Source organism: Carassius gibelio, chromosome A22, assembly GCF_023724105.1.
Source record: "Carassius gibelio isolate Cgi1373 ecotype wild population from Czech Republic chromosome A22, carGib1.2-hapl.c, whole genome shotgun sequence".
Taxonomy (NCBI): Eukaryota; Metazoa; Chordata; class Actinopteri; order Cypriniformes; family Cyprinidae; genus Carassius; species Carassius gibelio.
In genome coordinates this window covers 5710391-5725385 of record NC_068392.1, presented here as the reverse complement: position 1 = coordinate 5725385, position 14995 = coordinate 5710391, and the positions used below count along the sequence as shown (strand labels likewise).

Genomic DNA, 14995 nt, shown 5'->3' with positions numbered 1-14995 from the left:
TTTGCAAAGCGTAGATTGCACAACTTGGGGAGGATGTAGCACCAAATAAGTGGACACTCATTCTGTATTCCTCCACTTCCTGTGCAGTGTCCCCTTTAGGCCACCAAAGGAATCTTAACAGATCTTTATCTTTAGCAGGAACTCTGACCTGATGAAACATCCCTTCTACGTCTGCTGCAAGGGCAATCGGCTTATGTCTGAATCTCGCCAGAACACCAATAAGAGAATTATTCAAGTTGGGTCCTTGCAACAGTTGCGAGTTGAGTGATTTTCCTTGGTAGGTAGCTGCGCAGTCAAACACCACTCGAAGTTTGTGTTTTTGTGGGTGATATACCCCGTGGTGTGGGATGTACCAGATTCTGCCAAGGGTTCCTTCAATTTCACTTGCAGGGATTTTCTCAGCATGACCTTTGAGTAGCATGTCCTCCATGAAACTACAATAGTCCATGTAGAAAGCTGAATTTCTTTTGAATTTTCTTTTTAGAAATTGTGAACGCAGAGAAGCTACAACATAGTTGTTGGGAAACATTACATCCTTTTTTTTTCAAAGGAAGGTCAATGCAGTAATGCCCATCTACAAGCTCTATGGACTGTGATACAGACTTCATAAACTGTCTATCCTCAATGGACATTTCCAAATTTTCAGCTTGTTCACATTCAGGAAAATCATACCTCATTTGCTGTTGGATTAGGTTCTCCAAAGTTACCACTGAAATCCTGTTTGCCATCACCTGTGTCCATCCTGTGTTTCTGTTAGTTTGGATGTTCTCTCTCTCCAAAGGTCCATTTACAATCCAGCCCAGGATGGTCTTGACAGCATAAGGCCCATCTCCTCTACGGTTGATGACCTTCCATGGCTCAAGAATCTTAGGTACATTTGTTCCGATTAGTAAGCCAATACCGGCATCGATCTGAGGAAGATGCACCTCTTCAAGATATTTCCATTTCTGAACATCCTTCTGTTGCGGAATGTTTTCTCCTTTAACTGGAATCTCTTTTTGAGAGAACACCTGAGGGAGATCCACAAAATTATTCTCGTTCAGTCCACTTATTTCCAGTTCGGTGCAAACATGTGTACTAACAGACCTTTCCTGTCCCATAGTACGCAGTAGGATGTTTGTTTTCCTGCCAGTTAGCTTTAATTCCTTCATTAGCTGTTCTGTACAAAATGTCGCAGAACTTCCTGGGTCCAAGAAGGCGTAAGTCAAAACTTCCTGATTGCTTTTTTTGGACTTAACTCTAACTGGTACTATGGCTAAAGAGCACACCAAATGACCAGCCCCAGTGCAGCCACAAGTTTCGCTGATGACAGTGTCAGTGACAGTTAAGGAGCTGTTTCCATCTTGAGATTTTGGAAGCACTGGCTTCCTGTCTGGGAGATGAAGAATGGTTGGATGCTTTAATGAGCATTTTTGACAAGTTAGTCTTTGCACACAACCTTTACTCATGTGACCTGGTAATAAGCAACCATAGCACAAGCCTTTAGATTTCAGAAAGTCAAGTTTTTCATTGTGTGGCTTATGCTTCAGAATGCTGCAAACGTCCAATCCATGGTTTTTATTACAGCATAAGCAGAGGGTTTCATGGCTTGCTTTTGCTAGATCTTTTTCCTTTGTTCTTTGTTTTTTGGGTTCTGGAACAGGTGTCACACTTGTTGCAAATGTGGTTTTCCTTTCTTTCACTTGCAAGTTACTTGATCTGTTTGTTTTGAATTTGAGATTGTCTTTTGCCATCGTGTTATCCTGAATATTGCCAAACAGTGGATGCGAAACAATCTTTGCCTGCTTGTCTACAAAACTAACCAAGTCACAGAATCTTGCTCTCAAGCCAGTCCTTTCTTGAAGCTCACAGGCAACTGCTCTCCATTTTTCTCTCAGTTTGAAAGGAAGCTTGGATACAATTGCACGCATGTTGCTTGGACTGTCCATTTCCTCAACATATTCCACACTGTCAATGGTGTTGCAACAACCAGTAAGGAAAAGAGCAAACTCATTTAAGGCTTTATTATCCTCAGGCCTTAAAGCTGGCCAGTTCAGTGCCTTTTCTGTATAGGCAGTGGCGATTGTGTACTCATTGCCAAAATGTTGGTAGAGTAGTCTTTTAGCCTCTTTGTAGCCCCTTTCAGAAGGCATGTGTTGACAGCTGCGTACCAGAACCTTTGGTTGCCCCTTGGTGAACTGTTCTAAGAAGTACAATCTGTCTTTGTTATTTGTTGTCTTACTCTCTACTCCATGTTCAAAGGCTCGAATAAAGAATGTGAAATCCAGCGGGTCTCCACTAAACACTGGAATATCCATAGGTGGAAGAGTAGATAAAGACTGCTGTTTTATGAAAATCTCAGCAATGTCATTTTGACGTTGCATTATGTTGAACAAGCTTCCTGTATCAACATGTGAAGGAATTCTCACATCTGACCTTGTTGGTTGTGATTTAGCAAAATCATGATGCACATCACTGTCTCTTGGAACTGCATCAGTATCAGGTGCTAGCTCACGAGAAAATGTTTTTGGCCGTACTACTTGATTAAGTGTAGCTTTAAGGGTTTCTGCAATAGTGGCAGCCCTAGCTGCATTACCAGATGCATCAGAAACACTACGAGCTGGTTCATACATGGACAAAACCTGAAGTTTGGCTTCAGCCGCAGCAATAGCAGTTTGGAGCTAAAAATTTTCCCTCTTTGCTTTGAGTTCAGTTTCCTCTCTCTCAAGCTCTTGTTTCTGTAATAACGCATTAGCTCGTGTCAACATCTCTGCCCTTTCAGTTTCAATTTTCAGTCTAGAAGAAGCTGTAGATGAAACACCTGAAGCCACCTGACTACGAGATTTTTTTGGAAAGAGAGGCAGTTGTGAAGAAGAGATAACCATTGAGGCACTGTCATTACATTCAACCTCTGCATCACATTGCTCTGCCTCCTTGGATTGGAGTTTTACTTTTTCAACCCAGTCTTTAACCTTGTCTACAAAGTGCTTAACTGCTTGAGACTTCGATTCGAACCAATGTAACTGATCTAAATATGCCTCATCATCTGACATAAATTCTCTGGTTGCATAATTAATGTCTTGGAATGCAGCAAAGGACTGTGCAAACTCACCATTTATGCAATCATACACAGTGTCAACATTACCAGAGTCCTCAAGCAAAGCTTCAATTTCTCTCATTTGCCTTGTTAAATGTCCCAGCTTGGCTCTTCTAGTTCCCAACAAGTGATGAAGCCGTTCCTCTTGTGCTTTAACAGTCATCTTCGGCACTCTTTTAGAGGCCGCGTTCAATTCCTCTGTTTCCATAGTAATCAATGTTCGTGTTCAAAGCGCGCATTGCGTTCATCACGAAAGCAGATGAGATCGCCCTCTTGCGATGCTGTGTGGAAACGCAAACATGGCGGGACCATGACGCTGCAAAGTTCAGCAATATTCAAAGTCCAATAATATCCCCAAAACGTCCGAAAAAGTTGTGAAAGCTCACTAAAGTCCGATCAGCAAAATCCGTAGTGTATGTAATCCAAATGGCATCGGAGAATCTCAGCCGAGAATCCCGCGATAGTCCGTTAATATCCAAGTAACGTTATGGTCTTTGATGTTGCGTGAATCACTCGATAATCTTCTCGTTAAAAACAAAAATATTGCTCGTTTCAAACGAAAAAGAGAAGTTTTCTTACTTTAAATGTAGGTGCAAAGTCCTATGTTAACTTCACTGGAACAGGAAAAAAGCTTCTTACTCGTCACAGAAGTCAATCAAAAAAGTTTAATCCAAACACAAAATTACAAAACTATACAAAATCCAGATGGCTCCTGTAGCCTTTCCTATGGTTTCACCTGTTAAACCTTTAACTGCTGTTACCTTGAACGTTTAAACAAGAGTTATTTTTTAATGACAGACGAGAACGGTAAGAAAACTGTTTCTCCCTTATTTCCTATACACGAACAACTACCCAGTTCGATCTTCCGCCCAAGTGGGCGTAACCATTAAAGAAACGGAACAGAAATTAGCCTGTACATCAGAAAACATAGGAAACAGTACTGAAATATATATATAAATATATATAAAATAAATACAGGAAAAAACAGAACTACCTCAGAAAGAAAGATACAAATATGATATATTCGGTTTATGCTTGAAATCAACACTCCAAGAAACAATACCATACAAATTATTGAAACGTAAAATTGGCTCTTACACACACACTGTGAACAGACACTTGGAGCAGGTGGGGGTTCGGTGCCTTGCTCAAGGGAAGGGAATGATAAGGCTAATTATATATGCATACCACTTTCTGAAACAACCTTACACAGTTTTGATAACGTTATTGATGTACACAATGTTAACGTAGCATGCCTATGATGATGTAATACCGACTGCACACATACACAGGCTTATTCTTGGGATTCCACAACTTCCCTTGATCATCCTCACAACTTATTCAACGTATTGATTGTAGCCATTTTGTTCTCCTTTCCGGTTCTGTATGTTTATAAGGATGTAAAACTTCAATTCATAATTTGTTAGTGTATTGGAGGTACAGATAACGACACAGCAGCTCTTCGGATTGTTTGTCCAATGTATTTCAATCATCGCCAAGGCAATGTTTTCCCCCACGGGCTAAATTCAGATCATGTGACGGGGCGTTCCCGAGGCGTACCCAGACCAACCGTCTGTATGAATGGTTCTTTAGACTAGGACTGTTCGATTCCGATTCCTGATTCTTTTTTCTGGAATCGAAAGAATCGATTCCAAGAATCGAATTATACGTATTGCGAAAACACACGTATACATACACGTATGTATGTGGGTAGATACATAGGGATATACATATATTTAATCCAGTATCATAAAACTATAGCATAAATTCCTGTTAAATTCTAAAAGCATTTTGTTAAGGAACAGACTCATGCACACGATTCTAGATTTCGTTGGTTAAGTCGCTGATTGCCTACACAATGCTGAAGTAATCATCCTACCCTAAACCATACTCTGTTTCACGACTGGATCCATTTATTTAGTTTGAACTTTATTTCTTGTTGACAAATGAAATCGGCTACATGGGCGCGGTTTGTGTAAAAAAAAAAATAATCATAAACAAGAGTAGATTTGGAATCGCCTTGGAATCGATTCTTCTTTCCCAGCCCAAATTTAGACGCCCAGTGTGAACACCAAGAGAAGTTAGTTGAAGAGGAAGAGCAGCGCGATGGCGTCCGCCTCAGCGGTTCTTCTGCTCCTGTCTGCGGGTTTATTCACGGTAACAGACGGTAAGTTTATTACAAAATCAAAGAAACACTTTAAACATGCGTTTGGGCGGTTTACCGATGGCGCCAAGTAACGTTACAAAAATCATTTATAAAGCACTTCATTTATCGGGACTTTTTAAACTATGTTCACGTTTTAAGGTCCCTGTTGTTCTTTTATGTTTAGGAGAGGACTGTAAGAGCTACTTCACCAGGGATAACGTGTACAGGTCTTCGCTTACCTGCAGGTTTTTGGAGCACTGCTGTGGAAGCTGCGATCACAGATACTGCTGCTCCTCTACATCTTCGAGGTTATCCCATGATATGCAAGATATGTGCACTATGTAAGGATTTTCTTTCTTAATACAATTGTCAGTGAGACCCAAAAGTTACTTTTTATACACCCTCACGTAATTCCAAACCAAAATGGTTTAAAAGAAATTACATGTGTGTGTGTGTGTGTGTGTGTGTGTGTGTGTGTGTATACATAGTGTGAACTACCGGGGAGTTAGAGGGAGCTCGGCTCCCCTTAATGACACATGGGCTCCCCCAAAAACGAGAAATGTGAAATTTTGGGGGGTCTCAAAAAATATTGACAATGTGTATATTTAGAAGTGCAATTTCAGTTGTGTAATGTGATCATGATGCAGTATTAAGTGTAAAATAGCAAAAATAGTATTCCTTCATGCATGACGGCGAATAAAACCTAATTTACTTCAATAAAGATTACTATACATCAGACATGGGGACATGTGACTTGGTGACTTGGACTCGAGTCGACTCGAGTCGCTATTTTTAGGACTTGAGACTTGACTCGGACTTGGAAGTTAAAGACTCGGGACTTGACTTGAGACACGATGACCTGAATGACTTGAGTGTTAATCACACCATGTTTTCAGTTTAAATATAAAATATATAAATTATTTTTTAAAATAAAGTTGATTACTCAGCTGGAGCGCAGGCTGAGAATAGCGTCGTGACTGGATCAGGACACTATCATCAGTCATGCCCTCTCTACCTTACACACACCACGCCCACTTAAATCAGATATCACATCACATCAACATGTCAGCCTGAGAGGTACCGAGGGTCATCGCTTTTGTCTTCAATAGTTCGCGCCTAAAAACGCGTGGAAAACGCTAGTCGAGCGGCTTTCACCTTCTTTCCAAAGCGGTCGGGCAGAAGTGCTCCTGGGGCGTCTGTCGTTGCTAAGCATCCGTGACACTCTCTCTCTCAATGAAGACGCGGAAATTTCAGCAAAGGATAAATGGATTTGCAGCACTAAAAATCGCTCGCAGTAGCTCTGCTACTAAATTCATTTCAAAATGGCAATCCATATACAGCTATGAACAGCTGTTCCTTCATCTTAGCTGAGCTTTCAACGTTGATACAAGAAAGGATGAAGCTGATTGGTTAGTTATTGTCACATGACCTGCGGTGCGCTTGCGGCATTCTGAAAAGTTTAGATGTTGAGCGCGTTGCTTCCATTATGAGAAGAGAATCCTACATTGCAAATAACGAACTTGCGCGCACAAAAGACGTGATGTGAACGGCCCCTAATGATCCGCTAGCAGGCCGTCAAAAAAAAAGCATTCCAGGGGCGGCGCTAGGGCTGGGCTAAGGGGGCATAAGCCCCGAATATTTTGTTACCTTGTCTTTCTCATAGAGCAAAACAATTAATCAGAAAAACAAATGTATCTGCCGCGATTACCCAATCATGAGAAGTGCATATTACATATATGTGTGTGAGTGTGTGTGTGAGTGTGAGAGAGAGAGAGAGAGAAAGAGAGAGAGGAGAAATGTAACAGTTTAATGTTGTATGTAAACTGTGTTTGAGAGAGAGAGAGAGAGAGAGAGAGAGAGGTGTTCAGAGAGGAGTCTGTTGGATGTTTAGTTTTATGGACTCAGTGTTGAAAATGTAAAACATTTCAAACACTGTTGGCAGAAGTGAAAGATAAATAATTTTAGGAAGTTACAATTTTGTTTGATTCCATGATGTATTTTACTGAACATGAGTATTTACAATGCAAATCCAAATTATTTTAATTTACTGACAGTTACTTATATCTTGTCTTTTAACTTTATTAAGATCAGATTCTGCAGGTAAAATAACAATATTAAGGTGACTTGACTTGGACTTGACTTGACATAGCTTGTGACTTGACTTGACTTGCCCAAGAAAAAAATACTTGGGACTTACTTGAGACTTGAAGGTTAAGACTTGAGACTTACTTGAGACTTGCACATGTGTGACTTGGTCCCATCTCTGCTATACATGCTATTCTTGTAATGAGCATCAAGGTGGTGGGATGCTGGGCTGCAAATTCCACTTATGTTAGTACGCAGTAGATTCGTAGAAAAAAAATAAACGCTGGAGGCCATTTATCACGCGCAAAGTCCTTAATTCATTTTGCAGTTATAGCATCATAGCAAGGGCAAAAAGAAAACAAGGCAGTTTAATTAATTTTGGTTTTATTAAGAAATTGTGTAGTGAGTGGAGAGACTGGAAGAACCAATATACATGGCTGTTTGTTAAGGATGGAAGCTTGTGGTGCATCGGAAATAAGCTGCGCTGCTCAGTTTGACCTATCAATTTGTGTTGGTAAAGTATAAGGGGCCGTTCACAATCGCGCCTAAAACCGCTTTCTCCTTCTTTCCAAAGTGATCGGGCAGTTGCGCCCCTGAGGCGTCTGCCGTTGCTAAGCAACCATGACCTGCTCTCTCTATAAAGACGCAGAAATTTCAGCAAAGGATAAATGGATTTGCAGCCAGGCGGCAAGGAAGTCGACCGGAAGTTGAAGTCGGCTGCGTGCTGCCATCTTGTAGCAGAACTTCACTTGCGTTAGCATTCCCATTGACCTCCATTCATTTTGGCGTCACTTTGACAGCGAATAACTTTACATCTGAGGCGTTTAAAGACTCAGTTTGTCCATTATTTATTTCTAAAGATACACGACAATGTATAAAGGGCTCCATTACCTTCTATGTTACATTATGGCCCCGTAGAAACAGTTTTTGTAAAAAATAGGCTCACGATTGCGTCATAACCACTCAGCTCTCTGTCGCATTACCGTACAGACAGGTGGAGAAGCTCGCAGGCAATTAACTTAATATGGCGTACTGAAGTTACATTTTAAAATACTATACAAAATAATTAATCAGAATACTTACTCCTGCTCACTCACGCCAAAGAACTCCCCGCTCAAGCTCGCCGTCTCTGCAAGATTAACGATGGCAGTTTGCACGCACAGCTACTAGAAGATTTACATCTGGCAGACAGGTTGCTGACGTCGTCAAGCTTCGTTTGAGTCTGCGCGTCAGAAACGGAAGTGCTGAAAAACGCTAAAAATGGGCTTCAATTGTCTCAGTTGAGTTCCAATGGGGTCGCTGTGTCCATTTCTTTTACGGTCTATGTTTGCAGCACTAAAAATCGCTAGCAGTAGCTCTAAATGTATTTCAAAATGGCAATCCATATATAGCTATGGTCAGCTGTTCCTTCATCTTGTCTGAGCTTTCAAAGTTGTTACGGGAAAGGATGAAGCTGATTGGTTGGTTCTTGTCACATGACCCGTGGTGCGCTTGCGGCTCTGAAAAGTTGAGATGTTTTTAACTCGATGCAGTGCGGAAGCGCCTGGAAAAAAACATAGCCATATAGAGACATCTATATATATATATATCTCTCTTTATGGCTCTGGAAAAAAAACGATCGCTTCCATTATGAGCGCGTGCCTACATTGGAAATAGCGAACTAGAGTGCGAAAAATACGTGATATGTGAATGGCCACTAATAGTGCATATACAGTTGCAGCTGTTATGTATCTTTTTAAGTCATTGTAAGTCCTTTTTTGAGGCACTCGTGTCGATTATGTATAATAGTGCATAAACTTGTAGCTGCTGTAAGTCCTTATTTGAGGCACATGCAAGCGTATCCAGTCTGATTAATATTAAAAGTTATCATGTCAGGAAAACCTACATACCCTTACACATCTATCTTACACACCTCTGTAAAAGCTAATATGCCATATGCATATTAATTTGCGTATTATGCGGCACACAGGCTCTCAACAACAATGACAGCTGATCAACGATTTCAACAGTAGGCTAGATGGGGGTTGGGTTAAATTCAGAGAAGATATCCCTACATGGATCAGTAAGAGTAATCCACCAATACATGATTCACTATGAACATTCACGTCACTCTAAAATGACAACGCGTTCAACAGCAGCAGAACTGTACAAATGCTGGACATCCACACACCACGCCACAGTATCACCACTTACACCTCCATAACAATGTGCATGAATCAATACTCATCAAATAATAAAGCACTCACCTGTCACTTGTAAATAAAGTCAATGCGTCTGTCATTCAATGTCCCTTTACTCGTATTAAAAAAATAAACATGGCCATATAAGTTGTTGTGCTAGCTGTTAGCCACTCATTGATATATTCTTTAAAATGGCGCACAAAACTATTGTCAGTGAATTCAGTTGAAGTAGTTTATCCTTCAGTTATTTCTCTTTTGTTTGCAAAAGAGCGCCTTAAAAAAGGCAGATCGCAGCAAGATCTGGTGTAGAGGCGCTGGTGACAGTGGCTTGGAAATTCCCAACTAAACGATGGACGCAGTGTTACCAAATTGGGCTAGGTGATGAGTGGGGCTAGGCCGTAGGGCTGTCAACGAATATTCTAAATTCGAATATGTATTCGAATAGTTTTAAAAAAACTAATTTTGAAGGTGAAAATGAATATTCGAATAACAAAAAAATGTGGGAAAAAAGGCCCGCAGTAGTAGAGGCGTGGCTGTCTCCTTTGCGAGTGGGCGCGCTAGCGCGCCTGAGGGTTCAGGGACAGGTCACAGCCTCACAGGAGTCGCACTGTCTGTCACAGCATCACTGCTGAAAGATGACGCGTCTTCATGGAAGATTCCTACAAGTGCAGAGCCCAACTCGACCGCAGCAGAGAAAATGAGGTCAAATTGTTGACCCGCGAGATAAAGTTGTATGCAAGCTATTTAAGATACAGTTAGCATACCATTCGACCACTAGCAACATGAGGTCACATCTCAAAAACGTGCACCCAAATGAGCATGGCATAATGTGTGGAACTCCAGCTAAACCGTTACGTCTTGACACTTAACGCTACTTTGCATCGCCCGCCGCAAGCTCTTTGTCTGCAACACGACAAGAGGCCATAACGGATAAAATAATTTAGTTCATTTGTAAGGACATGAGACTGATCAGTATCATGGATGAGGCAGGCTTCGGGGAGTTCTGTCAAGCAATGGATACGAGGTTTATTTATTTATCGTTTCATGTCAAAGAAAAGTTCCATGTTTACCACAGCACAGCTCGCTCGGAGCATTCAATGCCAGTTCTATATGCTGTAAAACTTCAATCACCGAATGAAGCCTGCTATATTTGGGACAACAGTCGCGACCTTAAATTACTTGCACAAAAATTAGTTTGTTCATTTAAACCATTATGCGCAGATAACGTGAGGGTGAGAGAGCGTGAGGTCTGCAGTCTTGGCCATTAGTTGATTTCCTTGTTTTTGTGTAGGTAATACGTTGTCATACGTTTAAACTTAAATAGACTACCTACACAAGTAGTTATGTCTCTTTGTATTATTTTGTCCTTTTATTGACGTAATGTGCGTCATTGACATGCGTAACTAGATGTTTGAATAGTTCGAATATTCGTGTGTTTTTAGAGGGAATACTCGAACGTAATTTTTGAGCAATTTTGACAGCCATACTAGGCATAGAGCCGTGGGAATGGAGCGAGGCCGGTGGAGTGATTACAAATGAGCGACACCTGCGACACTCACCGGTCTGGAGTCCCACGGAGGAGATCAGGAGGATATAAAATAGGAGCGACGACAGTGAAGGATGAGAGAGGACCAGGCCTGGGCTTTATTTTGTGTTTGGTTTTTGTTTGTGCGCGGCCATCATCTGTGACGGGGCTGTCACACTGTTGTGTGTTTATTTTGTTATTAAAGTTTTTATTTGAATGTCCGCCGGTTCCCGCCTTTTTCTTCCTGTGATGATGAAGTTTGTATACTGTTACTAAAGCTCATTACAAATCTGAATCGATGACTTTGAACAAAAGGGAAGCATTATCTGTAGTACTGGCCCGGTTATTACAGTCTATATGTGCTGGCCGCATACCTTTTTTTTTATGTAGGATATTCCAGTTCAACCTCAAAGAAACTAATCATAGGTCATTTTGTGGACATTACACAATAAAATGATACCTAAATAATAATTTTTTTTAAAAACATTTTAGTTTTTATAGGATAAGCAGAGAAGGCCCTGCTGGCACTGATAGCACACCACTGCCTGAGATGCTTCATAGGTGAGTAAAACACAAATTAGTTTTCATTTTTGGGTGAATTAATCCTTTAATATCGGTTTTTGAGCTTAGTCTAATCGTTGATGTAAATCTCAAACCATATCTTCAAATTTACTTGCATTTCCAGCATTGCATCTGGTTCTGTCCTTCCATTTTCTTGCATTACCCAACGTTTCCTTCTGAGGTTGTAATTTTTTCACTGAAATGTTAATGTAGTTTGCAAAAAGCACCCTACTCCCTGTAGGTGCATGTTACGCTTTTAACAGCGACTTTGTCACTTACAGAACAAACACTTTAAAAAGCAGTTTTGTTTTGGTCAATTTAAAGCTTAGGCAGAGGAGAGAAGTAGTATGATGCAACCTTTACATTTTTGAGTGCGTTAACGCGGTGACCAAGGCAAGACGGGGCTTGATCAAAGTAGTTAAACAAATTTTTTTCGTTTTTTTTGTGGCAATGTTTGCAATAGTGACCCTGATTTGAAACCTGATTTGATAACGGTTTATAATGATATTATGTTTTTAATAATCTAATCTAAGCACAAAGCAAACTAACCAGTGTGTTTTATTGAAACCATAGTGGTTTCATTAAATTAATCGAAAAATAAAATGTTAATTAATAACATTTTCATATAAATAAGATTTATAGATTCAATTATAGATCAAATATACTTTTTACACAAAAGATGCTTTTTCTAATGCTTGTAACTTAATGTTTTTATCTGTCCAGCAGCAAAACCAGTATTGCCGTTACTTTATCAATAGTAGGGGCTGTGGTCTTCGTCATCTTTTTCTTCATCTGCTGTTGCTGCTGCCCCGGCTGCTGTATCTATCAAACGTGTGTAAAACCCAGACGTAAGTGTTTAAGTGGTAATGAAATACTTTAACAAAAACTGAAAATGTAATTGTCCTCAGGCCATTCAAGATGTAGATGAGTTTGTTTCTTGATCCAAAAAGATTTGGAGAAATTTTATCACTGCCGAATCCTCTGCAGTGAATGGGTGTTGTCAAAAGGAGTCCAAACAGCTGATAAAAACATCACAATGATCCACAAGTACAGGTGCATCTCAGTAAATTAGAATGTTGTGGAAAAGTTCATTTATTTCAGTTATTCAACTCAAATTATGAAACTTGTGTAAATAAAGTTCAATGCACACAGACTGAAGTACTTTAAGTTTTTGGTTATTTTAATTGTGGCATTTACCCACATTTAACAAAAACCCACAATTTCAACCTCGACCAATTAGAATAGGGTGAAATGTGAATCAGCTAATCAACTCAAAACACCTGCAAAGGTTTCCTGAGGCTTCAAAATGGTCTCTCAATTTGATTCACTAGGCTACACAATCTTGGGGAAGACTGCTGATCTGACAGTTGTCCAGAAGACAATCACTGACACCCTTCACAAGGAGGGTAAGCCATAAACATTCATTGCCAAAGAAGCTGGCTGTTCACAGAGTGCTGTATCCAAGCATGTTAGCAGAAAGTTGAATGGAAGGAAAAATTGTGGAAGAAAAAGATGCACAACCAACCGAGAGAACCGCAGCCTAATGAGGATTGTGAAGCAAAGTCGATTCAAGAATTTAAGTGAACTTCACAAGGAATGGACTGAGACTGGGGTCAAGGCATCAAGAGCCGCCACACACAGACGTGTCGAGGAATTTGATGAACCACAGACAACATCAGAGATGTCTTACCTGGACTAAGGAGAAGAAGAACTGGTCTGTTGCCCATTAGTCCAAAGTCCAAGGTAAAATGACCATGGTGTTGGTGTGCTTGACTGGCCAGCAAACTCACCAGACCTGAACCCCAGAGAGAATGTATGGGCTATTGTCAAGAGGAAAATGAGAAACAAGAGACCAAATAATGCAGATGAGCTGAAGGCCACTGTCAAAGAAACCTGGGCTTCCAGACCACCTCAGCAGTGCCACAAACTGATCACCTCCATGCCATGCTGAATTGAGGCAGAAATTAAAGCAAAAGGAGCCGCTACCAAGTATTGAGTACATGTACAGTAAATGAACACACTTTCCAGAAGGCCAACAATTCACTAAAAAAGTTTTTTTTTCTTATTGGCCTAACTTGTTGAGATAGTCAACTGGTGGGTTTTTGTTAAATGTGAGCCAAAATCGTCACAATTAAAAGAACCAAAGACTAAAACTACTTCAGTCTGTTTGCACTGAATTTATTTAGTAGCCTACATGAATTTCACAATTTGAATTGAATTACAGAAAGAAGTTAACTTTTCCATGTCATTCTAATGTATTGAGATGCACCTGTAGTTTACACGACTCCAGTCCATTAACTAGTGAGGCTAAAAGTGTTAATAAGAAACAAATCAATCAATAAGATGCTTTATAACCTTAAATTGTCACTTTTGGCCAAAATGCAAGTCCTCTATCCATAATATTTCTATCTCCAGTAAAAAAAAAGCATTTTAATGAATGCATAATGCATTATAAAATAGTACAAAGCACATGTCAAACATTCATCTGATCTGATATCTGATCTTATGGCTGTTTGAGAGAATTTCTTTTTTACTATTATTAAATTTATTATAAAACTACCACTTATAAGTGGTCTTTGATCGCTTTAAGTAAAGTAGTATCAGAAAAATGGCAAGATATGAGACTTTATACATTATAATCCATCATAAATGTGGATGCAACATGTTTCATTGTGTTACAAATCATTATACTCTTAAAAGCTAGAACCACAACTAAGTTAATATTATAGTATATTAAAACTGTTTTTATTAATATTCATGAGATGAACATGAGCTTTTTATAATGCATTATGTATTCATTATAATTCCTTAAGAATACACTTATAATGAAAGTGTAACGAAATAAACCTCTTGTCTGAATCGCGAGAGAAATATCCACAGACCAATCATTCTAGTCCTAAACCAATATGTTGGTGGAGTTTGATGTGAGACTTTGGACTTTTTTTTACAGGAGAAAGTGCCGTTATGGTTAATTTTGTCCTGAAGCGATGGTTTAAAGGAAAAAATGTCTTTGATAGATTTTTTTTCTTGGAAACGTGTGGCTTTTGTCTGTTCTGCAGATGTTTATTTTTGGGTGAACCGTTCCATTAATGGGGTTTATAGATGATTCAGGATACTAATTATTGAATTATTAATTGACTTCTGTCTTTTTTTTTTAACAGCTGTGGATGAAACACATGTAACTACAGTCATGAATACACAATCCATTCAGCAGCAGCCGGTAATGCAGGGAGGCCAGTATCCACAATACCAACCAGTGCCGACTCAAGCAGGTTACGGGGGTCAGCCTATGCAGACAGCACCATATCAGGGACAGTCATATGCACCAGAACCCCCACCCTCGTATGACATGGCCAGTAAGAACACCTAGTGCTGGATAGACTGAGACCATGTAGTAGTCTTTTCTGTGAAAGTAACTAGTG

General features: G+C 39.9%; 1 protein-coding gene and 1 long non-coding RNA gene across 49 annotated transcripts in view; one reads left to right on the top strand and one right to left on the bottom strand.

The window, feature by feature from the left end:
- The window catches only part of LOC127942950 (protein shisa-5), a 173506-nt gene that overhangs the window by 48334 nt on the left and 110177 nt on the right, over positions 1 to 14995 (top strand). For 6 of the 48 annotated variants that reach the window (XR_008149494.1, XR_008149505.1, XR_008149499.1 and 3 more), the window contains one exon: positions 14735 to 14929. The exons of 17 other annotated variants lie outside the window; for them this stretch is intronic. Coding sequence is in view for 21 of the 31 variants with exons in the window: in XM_052538986.1 (XP_052394946.1) it covers positions 14735 to 14929 (195 nt within the window). In the remaining 10 variants the exon portion in view is untranslated. Of the gene's footprint in view, positions 1 to 5080; positions 5244 to 11504; positions 11574 to 12296; positions 12422 to 14734; positions 14930 to 14995 lie in introns of those variants that run through there. 25 more of the 48 variants (XM_052538997.1, XM_052538990.1, XM_052538998.1 and 22 more) reach the window with 13 other exon arrangements.
- LOC127942972 (uncharacterized) overlaps positions 1 to 14995 on the bottom strand; it is a 53033-nt gene that overhangs the window by 23469 nt on the left and 14569 nt on the right. The window lies entirely within an intron of this gene.